Raw genomic sequence first — 12,724 nt, forward strand, 5'->3', positions numbered from 1 at the left:
CCGGTCCGGGAAGATCCCACATGCCGCGGAGCAGCTGGGCCCGTGAGCCGTGGCCACTGAGCCTGTGCGTCCGGAGCCTGTGCTCCGCAACGGGAGCGGCCACAACAGTGAGAGGCCCGCGTACCACAAAAAAAATAAATAAATTAAAATGGTCAAAGGACCTGAATAGACATTTTTCCAAAGAAGACATACAGCTGGCCAAAGGGCACATGAAAAAGTGCTCAACATCACTAGTCATCAGGGAAATGCAAATCAAAACCACAATGAGGTATCACCTCATGCCTGTCAGAATGACTGTTGTCAAAAAGACAAGAGATAACAAGTTCTGGCAAGGGTGTGGAGAAAATAAGGGTGTGGAACCCTTGTGCGCTTTTGTTATGAATGTAAGTTGGTGCCACGACTATGGAAAGTAGCATGGAAGTTCTCAAAAATTTAAAAATGGAACTACCATACAATCCAGCAATCTCACTGATGGGTGTATATCCAAAGGAAATGAAGTCGGTAGTACCTCAAAGAGATATCTGCACACCCAAGTTCGTTGTAGCATTATTCACAATAGCCAAGATGTGGAAACAACCTAAGTGTCCATCATCAGATGAATGAATAAAGAAAATGTCACACACACACACACACACACACACACACACAGTGGAATATTATTTAGCCATAAAATGGAGGGGGAGATCCTGCCATTCATGACAACATGGTTGAACCTGGAGGAAATTGTGCTAAGTGAAATAAGCCAGACAAGAGAAAGACAAATGTTGTATGATCTCATTCATTTGTGGAATCTTAAAAAAGTCAACTCATAGAAACAGAGAGTAGAATGGTGTTTGTCAGGGGCTGGGGAGTGGGGGAAATGAGACGATATTGGTCAAAGAGGACAAACTTCCACCTATAAGATAAATAAGTTCTGGGGATCTAATATACAGCATGGTGACTAGTTAACAATACTGTATTGTATACTTGAAAGTTGATAAGAGAGTAGATTTTAAGTGCTCTTCTCACTCCAAGAAAAAAAAAAGGTAACTATGTGAGGGGATGGATGTATTAACTTGATTGTGCTAATCATTTTACAATACATACTTTAACCATGACATTTTACACCTTAAATATATACATTTTTGTTAATTATACCTCAGTAAATCTGGGAGAATATGTATATTTTATAATGTAATTGATATTTATATACTTTAGTATAATTTTTATATAATTATAAATATTTATAATCATATAAACATTTATATTAATATGTAAAATAATGAAATAAAACTTTTTAAAATAATTTTTTTCAAAAAGGGGGTCTCAAGGGAAGTAAAAAGTACCTTAAACTGAGTAAAAAGGAAAATACAACGTATCAAAACCTGTGGGACACAGCTGAGCAGTGCTGAGAGGGAAACTTCTAGAACTAAATGCATACAATAGAAAAGAAGAAAGACAACATTTAGGCAAAAACACAAGGTACGAAGTGATACATAGCCAGGAAAAATATGGGTTATCTTCAGTAATCATATTAATTACATAAAGATCAAATATCTTCCTTTCTTGGTCCTGTGCAGATATGCCTTTAGACAGATCTAATCTTTCTCTTGATATTTTTCACATACTGTTTTAGGTAGACACAGGGAATAATACACAATTCTGTGTCATAAAAATTATTCCAGAACCTTTCAAGGGAAAAACTTCTTGTGAACATAATTTTTTTAAATGATAAATATGGAAGATTACAATTATTTATAGTCCTGTAAAGGTAATAAAGAAAGGTTTCAGGGATTTCCCTGGTGGCATAGTGGTTAAGACTCCACACTCCCAATGCAGGGGGCCTGGGTTCGATCCGTGGTCAGGGAACTAGTTCCCACAAGCATGCTGCAACTAAGGAGCCCATGTGCCACAACTAAGGAGCCTGCCTGCCGCAACTAAGACCCGGCGCAACCAAATAAATATATAAATAAATAAATAAATGTTAATTCCCCTTATTAAAAAAGAAGAAGGGCTTCCCTGGTGGCGCAGTGGTTGAGAGTCCGCCTGCTGATGCCGGGGATGCGGGTTCGTGCCCCGGTCCAGGAAGATACCACATGCCGCAGAGCAGCTGGGCCCGTGAGCCATGGCCCCTGAGCCTGTGCGTCCGGAGCCTGTGCTCCGCAATGGGAGAAGACACAACAGTGAGAGGCCCACGTACCGCAAAAAAAAAAAAAAGACTGTAGAAGTGGCATCGAAATGGGCAAAATATCAATGGAACAGAATAGAAAGTCAAGAAATAGACACACATATACGGACGACTAATTTTTGAAGTTACAAAGACAGTTCAACTCAGTGGAGCTATTCAACCTGTGGTGCTGTGGCCATTGGACATCCATCTGCAAAAAGTGAACTGCAATCTACACCACGTACCATGACAAAAATTAACTCAAAATGGGAAAATATTTGTGAATCATTAATTTGATTAAAAACTTGTAGTGAGAATATGTAAAGCACTCTCAAAATTCTATATGAAAAGAAACACGCAAACCAAAAAAAATGGGCAAAAGCTTTGAACATACACTTCATTAAAGAAGTATGATGGCAGATAAGCACATGAAAAGGTGCTGAGCATCATTCATCACCAGAGAAATGGAAAGTTAAAACCGCAGTCGGATACCACCACATACCTATCAGAATGTCTGAAATGAAAAAGACTGATAGTATCAAGTGTGGGCTGGGATTTGGAGGAACTGAAACTCTCATAAATTGTGTTCGGAATGCAAATGGCACAACCACCCTGGGAGATTTCTTCACAGTTTCTTATAAAGATTAAAATACATACTCAACCATCGAATCCAGTCATCTTACTCATAGATAGTCACCCAAGAGAAGTGAAAGCGTATGTCCAGACAAAAACTTCTACATGAATGTTTATAGCAGCTTTATTTGTAACAGCCAAAAACTGGACATAGCCTGAATGTCCATCAACAGGTGGATGAATAAGCAAATGGTGATTTACCCATACAGTGGAATACTACTCAGCAATAAAAAAGGGTAAACTAATCCCCAAATAATTATGCTGTGTAAAAGAAGGATACATGTTGTATTATTCCATTTAAACAAAATTCTAGAGAATGCAAACTATAGCCACAGAAAGCAGATTAGTGGAATAGGAGGAAGGATTCCAAAGGGCATAAGGAAGCTTTTCAGGAGATAGCTTAATTACCTTGATTGTGGGCATGGCTTCACAGGTGTAAACATACATCCAGTATTGTCAAATTATATACTTTAAATATGTGCAGGTTTTTGTATATCACTTATACCTGAATAGACCTGTTAAAAAATTCAAATTGTAGAATAGTCCACAAAAAAACTGTAATCGTCCTATCTAGATTTTCAATTCAAGAAAGACCAAAAAATGTGGGGAAAATTGTTCCAGATTAAGACTAATGTTGCATGACAGCTAAGGGCAGATTCTGACTGGATCCTGGATCAAAAACCAAAGGCTATAAAAGGACGTTATTTGAACAATTGGGAGAAATTTGAATAAGGACTGAATATCAGATAATAATATTGTATCAATGTTAAATTTCTTGAGTGTGATCATGGTTTTGTGGTTCTGTAAGATAATGTCCTTTTTCTTAAGAAAATTTCCAGGCAAAATGTCATGCTATCTGCAACTTTCAAAAAGTGCAGAAAAATACAGGGGAAAGGAAAGGGAGAAGCAAATGTAGCAGAATATTTTTTATTAACTGTCCTTCAGGTCGTGTGATGGAATCAGCTATCAAAAGCAACATTACACATAGATGAGAGAGTCCAGAGAATGTGGCAAAATCTACCCTACTCTGGGAAGATGGCGGTGGTTGTCTTTTAATAAATTCCTTAAGTTGTTTGTTATCATTTGTTTTTCTGCTAATGAACAAGATTAAGAGAGGGGAGGGACTACCCTGGTGGATCAGTTGTTAAGAATCTGCCTGCTAATGCAGGGGACACGAGTTCGAGCCCTGGTCCAGGAAGATCCTACGTGCCGTGGAGCAACTAAGCCCATGCGCCACAACTACTGAGCCTGCGCTCTAGAGCCCACGAGCCACAAGTACTGAGCCCGCATGCTGCAACTACTGAAGCCCGCTCCCTAGAGCCCGTGCTCCACAACGAGAGAAGCCACCGCAGTGAGAAGCCCACGCACAGCAATGAAGAGTAGCCCCCCACTCACCGCAACCAGAGAAAGCCCGCAAGCAGCAACAAAGACCCAACGCAGACAAAAATAAAATAAATACATTTATTTAAAAAAGAGAGGGGAGACAGTTAAAGATTTCTATAAGCTAGGTTCCAGTTAATAGAGGTTTTTCATAGACACAGCTAATATGTAATTCAGGCAGTCCTTCCCTAGTTACAGCTAATAAAGTTTTATTTATAGTGCCACCAGGGGATTCCAAGGGCACAGTGTCACTGAATTTGGAAAAACATTTTGTGTCGGTATAGAGGAACTACATCCAGATTTTGGGGACACAAAGAGCTTCACTGTGTGTGCCAGCTATCCCAGTCCCAAGAAGGAACACGTTGTGTGAGTGAAAACCAGATCAGAGATTAGTGGAGTTTTATTTCTGTAGCTCCCCCCCTCCTCCCCACATCTGTGCTAGTTCTCCTTCTCAGTCTCAAAACTTCTGCTGTTTTCTCTGCATAGTGATTTTATCCCAGCTCACTGACTCTGATGCTCACAGCCTCTCTTCCTGCACCTGTATCCCCCCTTTTTCCCACCCCCCCACTCCCAGCTCACAGTTGAAAAAGTGAGCAGGGTTAACTTCCTCTCCCATCCAAATATGATTCACGTCACCCAAATTGAGTGTGATCAGGTGGGCCAGAGGATCTGCCATCCAGAACCTGCTTTTTTTTTTTAATTAATTAGTTTATTTATTTATTTTGGGCCGTGTTGGGTCTTTGTTGCTGTGCGCGGGCTTTCTCTCATTTCGGCGAGCGGGGGCTACTCTTTCTTGTGGTGCGCGGGCTTCTCATTGTGGTGGCTTCTACTTGTTGCGGAGCACGGGCTCTAGGCGCGTGAGCTTCAGTAGTTGTGGCACGTGAGCTCAGTAGTTGTGGCTCGCTGCCTCTAGAGCACAGGCTCAGTAGTTGTGGCGCACGGGCTTAGCTGCTCCACGGCACGTGGGATCTTCCCGGACCAGGGCTGGAACCCGCTTCCCCAGCATTGGCACACAGATTCTTAATCACTGCGCCACCAGAGAGGTCCCATGAATCTTATTCTTCTAATTTCTTTTTTTTATTGTTGATTGAGTGTGATTTTATAAGGCTTAGTATTGGAATTATTTTGTTTTGCATTTCTGGGACTTTCTAACATTCCTTCTTTCAATTTGCCCCCTATTGAGCCAACTGTCCTGCTGTCCCGTCTTGCAGCTACCTACAAATGGACAAAGGGACTGATTAGCTGTCACCACGAACTGTCTTGTCAGTCACACGGTGTTGAGTGGCAGCCAGGCCTGGCTTCCTGTGACACTCCCGCCCAAAGTCTGGCTTGCTGTGGGCACTTCCCACCTCCTCATTTTAATGTAAATAATTTAATTGCATTGATGGTCCATTTAATTTCTAAACGATAGGTTATAGAACACAAAACAAAATCACAGCGTTAGAGAACACAGTTTGCAAAGACCCACGTTTACCCAGAAGCTGTAGTCAGCAAGGCTGTGCTGTGTGAGTGATTCCGGGTGTCGTTTTTATTTTTTGGTAAAATAGAACTGTTGTGCAGAATGGCCTCTTCTTAGCCGTCATTCTGGTTAAATGAGGTTGCTGCTTTTCAGAAGCGCTGGGAGTGGGTTTTACTCTGGGGAGAGGTTCAGTTCCACCCTCCTGGGGTCCCTGGAGAGCTGTGGGCCAGCAAAGCAGAGACCCCACCCCTGCCACGTCCAGACAGATCTGCCTGTCCCAACACTGGTTTAGCCTCCAGGGCCACCCACCTGGGAGGAGGCCAGGCCCTGCTAGACATGCACATTGATGATGATGACAGGCCAGGTTGCGGCTGGGTATGTATGTGTCTGTCTGGCTGGCTGGCAGGAGGGAGGGAGGGAGGCAGTTGTTCAAATTTCTGTAGTTGCCAAGAGTGAAGTGAAAAGCTGAAGGAGGACGCAGGAGGCTTTCACCTGCCCTCCCCACGCAGGCCACTCGGCCCCGCACATGCAGATTGGACTGGGTGCTGCTAGGGAGGTGACAGATCACCCTTTCGCAGGATGAATGGGTGCAGTGACTCAGGCTGCAGGGGACTTTCCCGGTGCATCAGTCTGTCGCCGAGGGCAATCCAGAGGCTGAAGGGCCGCGTGATTATAATTGTCAGGCTGTGCTGACTCACTAGCTCTGCAGTGCTGATTCCAGTTGGGGTTGGGAGAGGTGGGCAGGGGCTACTCAGCCAGAGACCATAGCCCACACGACCAGGTCTCGGAAGTTTTATAGAAGGGCAACCACAGTTTGAATGTGTGGGAGAATAAATAAGAAACTAGTAAAGAGATTACATATAGCGGTGGAAGAGATTTTTTTTAAAACCTCCATCTAATTTAATATTTATTTTCATTTTGTACCGAGATGTCACATTTTCTACATTAAGATATGATCATACTGACTCCGCCACCCCTTACAGGGACAGGGGATGGACGAAAGCTTCTCAATCTATACCTTTCTGTAGCATTTTGATTTTTGAGCCTTTAAATACATTTACAAATTTTGTTCTGTTTTGGCTGCACCAAGCAGCTTGTGGTATCTTAGTTCCCCGACCAGGGATTGAACCCAGGCCCACGGCAGTGAAAGCGCCAAGTCCTAATCTCTGGGTCACCAGGGAAGTCCCTGCATTTACAAATTTTAGAACACATACAGAAAAGTAGATGGAAGGCATAAAAGCATTCATGTATACCAGTGATTTTCCCACTGATATCAGCTATTTCAGCATTCACGGTGTCTCTTCATTCTGAAGTTTACCTTCAACACAAGAGCATCTGACGAGAATATTTAAAGTAATAAACCATTTGTTGGAAAATGAAAACCTGTATGTATTTAACTATCTTGCTACCCTTGGCAAGTGGGAAGGCCGTTGTGCCGAGGCTGTGAAGCTTGCAGAGGGGCGTGCGTCTTTAACTGCCTGTGACTGTGCTTTTGGGGTTGTGAAGGACAGTGAACTCTTGAGAGCAGTGAACAGAACCCCTGCTCTGGGATTATTTTCTCAGGCGCTACTAGTTTTATGGCCACGTGCCGTTGTTAAAACTCTGGATGTATAAACAGTCCAACGTAGTCCTACATCTGTCCCCAGACAATTCTAATGTTCTGGTAGCAGTGGGTCAGGGTGCACTCCAGTGTCGCTGTCTCTTGTGTGAACCCGGCTTACCTCTCCGGCATCCTTTCCTCATCCCGAGGCGTGAACTCTGCAACCCGAGGACAGGAAACAGGACCCTCCCTCTGTGTGATTTTCTCCATATTCACATCAGAACATGAGTGGCTGCGTCCACTGGCAACACTGCTCAGGCCTGTCCTGCCGATTGCGCCTCATTTGATGCGTCATGCCTGGTGGTCTGGTGGTCTCTGCTCAGTGTGTGTCTTCCTGGTCCCCAGGAAACAGACTTTATAGTCTGCATTAAGGAGAATGAAGGTGGGATCTCCCCCACAGCATCCTTTGCCAGAATATTCCGAGGGGGAACACCTGCCCTCCCCCGGTGAACTTACCCTTGCAGAAGCCAGGGTCTCTGGTCGGGCTTGTCCTGGTCTCTGCTCCCTCCTGAGAGGGATCTGCTTGCAAACTGCATCTTCACCTGCTGCCACAAGGAACTATGTGCTTGCTTCCCCTTCTGCTTTTCTTCTCTTCCTTGCCTCCCTCCCTTTTCCCCATGTTAAAAATATAATTCCTTGAAATCCCTGAGACAGAAGCATCAGAGCTGTTGGGTGTGCAGTGGGGGAGGGACTTGCTTAGGAAAAACCATTTCATAGTCGTGCTCTTCCTCGCCTCCACCCTCTTTCTACCCTGGCCTTAATATGTCAGATCTGTAGCTTGATCTGGGGGAAAACAGACACAAGAGGGGACCCTTGGAAAGCGGCTGTGTGGAGGAGTCTGGGCTGCCAGAGCCCTGCGTCTCTCTGGGAGCTTTCCACTGGTCTGTGCGTGCACCGCATCTGTGGCCTGCATTTCTGGGCCTTTGTAGTTTCAAGGACTGTTTTCTCTTCCTTATAAGGAGGCACTTGGCCAAGTCAAGAGGGCAAGCAGGTGGCTGGTGGCCTGTGTCCCAGCATCCTCAGAAGTCAGAGCCCTGCAGGTCCCTGGCTCCCCAGCCGTGGACAGGGCTGGGATGGCTGATGGGGTGATTCTTCTAAACCAGTTCATAAAGGACACCTGCTGAGACCTGAGAGTGAGGATGGACAGGGCCAGAGAGCATTATTGTGGTTCCCACCTGCATGGCAGCCTCGTCCAGACAGCGGTCTTTCAACATGGACAAGATAATTGCCGTTTCCGATACTGAAGACGTATTAAAGTGATAGCTTCACATACTCCCACAGGTGCCTCAGCTTCCGAATTAGCAGGATATGACTTAGTGACATTTCGTTACTCTATGATGAGACATGTGCTATGAGCTTAGCTGTAAATGTGTGGGCCTGGATTTGAATTGTGGAATCTCTGGTTTCAAAACAAAGGACGTTGGCTTTATTCTCAGATGCAGGCGCCTAAGCCCTGTCCCTGGACGCGGGCACTGCACTGCAGGCACCAACTGAGTGCTCCCTCCCAGCCCCTTCTGGACGAGTCTCTGCAGAGGGCATCAAGCTGATGCCTTTTAGTCCATTTGTCAAAACCTTCATTCAAAGTGAGGCATCCCTTATGGGAGCGACTTGAAAGCCGCATGCTTTATTGGCTTCCCTGGCTCTTGGGGATTATTATCCTGCTAACCTGAGCCCCTGGTGCCCCTGCTTCCTGACCACCCCGTCCATCTCGCTCAATTCCCACTTAAACAGCTGAGTCCGTTGGCCACCTTATTAGTTTATTGATGTAAGGAAGAAACACCTCATTATCAGAGCACCCCGAGAAGTGGGCCAGCGTGGGAGAGAGGGGGTCAGGGCTCCGGGCTGCAGTAAACAGCAGGTTCCGTCTGCAAAACCGCCCTGCCCCTGAGAGGGCTTCACACAGGGCATGCCCCTGAGCCAGCGGTGCCCTGCAGAGGTAGAGATGTATTGTAGTGCATAACTTTCTCCTTTTATTCTCAGAAACTCAGATCTTAAAAGTCCGGTTCTCTCTTCTTGAATGGCCTTTTTCCCCTAGAGTGGAGCATGCTGGGAGCTGATGGAATTCAATGTCTCCCTGTGGACACGTTACCCTAAATCACTAAGCAGTTTTTCTGGGTATTGATCCAGGGCACGTCCCAGCTTGAAAGGCACAAGGAGAGGCGCGTGGGCCCCGGGCTGACGCGGGAGGGAGGACGTGTGCGGAGGCTGCAGGACGCAGACGGTCTCCAAAGGAGCTATCCAGCAGCCAGGGCACCCCCATTCGGCAGGTACCCAGAAGGTGCTTTCGAGAACGCCTTGGAGCTGCTGCACTTCTGAGAGTGTGTGAGATGCCAGCCCTTTTCCCACAGCCAAGGAAAAATGTGTCTCCACACAGCCGTCGGAATTATTTTTTCAGATGAAAATTGGACTTGAGAGGAGAAAATGATTAAGGCATAAAATATTCATTGCACATTCGTTTGTTCACACATCCCAAGAAGAAAATGAAGCCCCTTCCCGGAATTGCACTCACTGTTTCTCCTGTGTCTCTCTCCCCAGTCGTGCCAAGCTGACCTGGTGAAGGACAACGGCCACAAGTACTTCCTCTCAGTCTTGGCAGATCCGTACATGCCAGTAAGGACCAGCTCTGGTGACATGTCTCCCGGGGACTCTGGGGACGGTTGCTGCACGCAGAGGGGCCCGCAGGGTGGCAGGAGGGGGTGCGCTCTCACCCCGGCTCTGCCTCACTCAGACGTTGCCCTTTGCTTCCTGGCATATTATTTCAGTAGCTGCTTCCCTGAGTAAAGAGTTACAGTGAAACGTGACACACAGGCTGGTTTTTTGTTTACATGAGTCCATTTTCCGAGCACATCTTTGCAGTGGAGTAGAATCCACTCTGCCTCACACCCTGTCAGCCAAGTTAGATCAATGAGTACTTGTACATCCATAATATGGCAGTTTCTTTGCCCAGTGCAGGTTCTGGACATGACAGGAGGCTGTTGCACCTTCTCAATCAGGAAGGAAAGACGGGGGGAGGGGGGCGGGGGGGTGGAAAGAAGAGATTGAAAGTTTAAATTTTAAATATATTTTATTGTATTAAGTTGTTTAAAAATTAGTAATCCATAAATAGCATATAGAATAACTTCCTATAAGTGTTTTTTAAATTAATTTCTATGTTCCCTACTTCTAGCTCCTAGCATAGTAAAAAGAACAAAATAGATACCCTAAATAATTACTTAATATAACTTATTTTTATCAGAATGTTTAATTAAGTCTAACAGTTTGTTCACACAGTCTTAGGTGGCTTTGGTTGTATAAAGGAACTTTTGTGTGTAAATTCACCCTCTAGTTGGTTTTCTGAACTAAATGACAATAATAAAAAAACAAACACATTTTTCAAAATACAGAAAGCGTCAAAAACAGGATTGTTATGAAAGGTAAGTAGAACTTGTGTGTTTTAACTGAAGTGTCGTTTTTAAACATTATCATAGGCAGTTTAGACTTTATACAAATGTTGGAAATAATCACTTCCCTGTTCTTCAGGGTAAGATACAAATCAAACAAATAAGACATCTAAGCTGATAAAATGCGGTAAAATGGTGAGCGAAGCCGGCACAAGTGGGCCCCACTTCAACTACAAACACATTGAAGTTTTGAGGACATAGATGTGAAAGAAAGGAAAGGAAATCCCCAAATGCCAAAAACTGATGTCAGAGGAGGGGCACGGTGGCACTCACAGGCAGACCTCATAGTGACCCTGGCGCTCCACGCGCGTGCAGCCCCGAGTCTGCGTGGAGGACACGGGCCTGTGGGGTAAGCCACCCACTCACCAGACAAGGACAAGAAGAGCTGGTCCTGTCTGTCCACGTCTGGGCGGAAAGTCAGGAAAGGCCTCCGTGAGAAACAGAAACCCCCCGTTGTGGGGGGAGCCGCCAGCTAAGAGAGGAACATGAAATCTCCAGGACCTGCCTGGAAGTGGCAAAGGCTGAACCTTTCTGCAGGGACACCTACGAAGCCAGGGTACTGAGACTCGTGCCAGGAGCGCTGGCCTGCTCCTAACCCACGTTCAAGGGACATAAGCAGAGCTGGCACGTAAGAGGGTTGGCTCCCCAAGAATTGAAACTAATAGGATTCTCTGAAAAAGACTGACAATCAATACAAATAAGTATGTTTAAAATTACTGAATAAACAATTTGTTTTAATTACATCCAAAAATAAACTCTTACGTTGTTTCCTCAGAAGTACTTTTGTGACTATTATAAAAGAACAATGTATTCTGTCCTCTTTACTCCTCCTCAAAACATGACCAACTAGAGTCTTTTAATAAATAGGCAGATTTGGGGGGAAAAAAAGAACCTGTAATGAAAGACAGTCACTGTCATTAAAAGCTCTGTAGACGAATTAAACAGCAGAATCGACACAACAGGTAAAGGAATCCATGGAGAAATCATGTGAGATGAAGCAAAGCGGAGATGTGACAGAGGGGCTGAGAGGGCTCACTGCATCCAACACAGGCCAGAGGGAGATGGTGGGGGCAGGTGAGGGGGCAGGGGGACACACTATCCAACTGGTCTAGCGGAGAATTTTCCAGATTTGAAGAAGAAATGAGTTTTCAGGTTTATAAAGCACAATTAGTCTTGAGAAGGTTAAATAAAAACAAATCCACACAAAGACTTATCATAATGAAAGTAGAGAATGTCAAAGGCAAGAGGAAAAATCTTGAAAGTAACCAGGACAAAAAGGAAGATTGTTGCAAAGATGTGGACAGCAGTCACCAGAGTAACGGGTGGAAGACTGAGCAGAGGCCCTCACAGCACAGGGGGAACCATCACCCCGGGACCCTGTGCCTGCCCCGGTGTCAGTCAAGAGAGAGGGCGAAGCCAGCACATCTCAGGACCGACAACTTCCCGTGTGCTGACCCCACCCAGACAGCCAGGAGGACCGCACTTCAGGAGGAGATGGAGCCCAGGGGACAGTAGGATGCAGGAAGCATCGGAGAGCAGACATCTGCAAACTTGTCATGTATCTAAATCAGCATCAGCTGTAAGAATAAGTAAAAACAGTCACTCATGTGAGGGGCTGACACGTGAGGAGGAGTATCGGGAATCCAAGGGAGACACAGGAAATGACTAACTTTAGTCATTCTCTAAAGAATGACTGGGTACCACTAATAGTTAACATAACACTGATCTCTGAGTCAGTAGAGGCACAGAGGAGAGGAGAGAATGAGAATCGATCCGTCCACTAGAAGACCACGAGGAAGGGATAATGAAGCCAAGTTAGGGACTGTGGTCGGTCGTTTTACGACCAGGGTGATTTGCTTCCATAGGCTTGGGCAGGACCGGGCGGCCTCTGATGGAGCAGAATCAGAGAGGCCCATGCCCCTCCTGCAGCATCAGACATCAGGGACCCATCTGTCCTCTGAGAGGCCAACCCAAAACTGTCAGACGCTCTTAAAAGTGCTCTTCCTTTTTGTGGACTCAAAAGACAATAAAGCTGGCTCTCATTACTTTAATTACACACCAAGCAT

The 12,724-nt window shown here is 45.3% G+C and overlaps 1 protein-coding gene across 4 annotated transcripts in view; it reads left to right on the forward strand.

Moving 5' to 3' along the window:
• The window catches only part of RPTOR (regulatory associated protein of MTOR complex 1), a 262,877-nt gene that overhangs the window by 199,051 nt on the left and 51,102 nt on the right, over positions 1 to 12,724 (forward strand). For all 4 annotated transcript variants that reach the window (XM_055090448.1, XM_055090449.1, XM_028499286.1 and 1 more), the window contains exon 13: positions 9,754 to 9,828. In XM_055090448.1, coding sequence (XP_054946423.1) covers positions 9,754 to 9,828 — 75 coding nt within the window. The remainder of the gene's footprint in view (positions 1 to 9,753; positions 9,829 to 12,724) is intronic.

Source organism: Physeter macrocephalus, chromosome 14, assembly GCF_002837175.3.
Source record: "Physeter macrocephalus isolate SW-GA chromosome 14, ASM283717v5, whole genome shotgun sequence".
Taxonomy (NCBI): Eukaryota; Metazoa; Chordata; class Mammalia; order Artiodactyla; family Physeteridae; genus Physeter; species Physeter macrocephalus.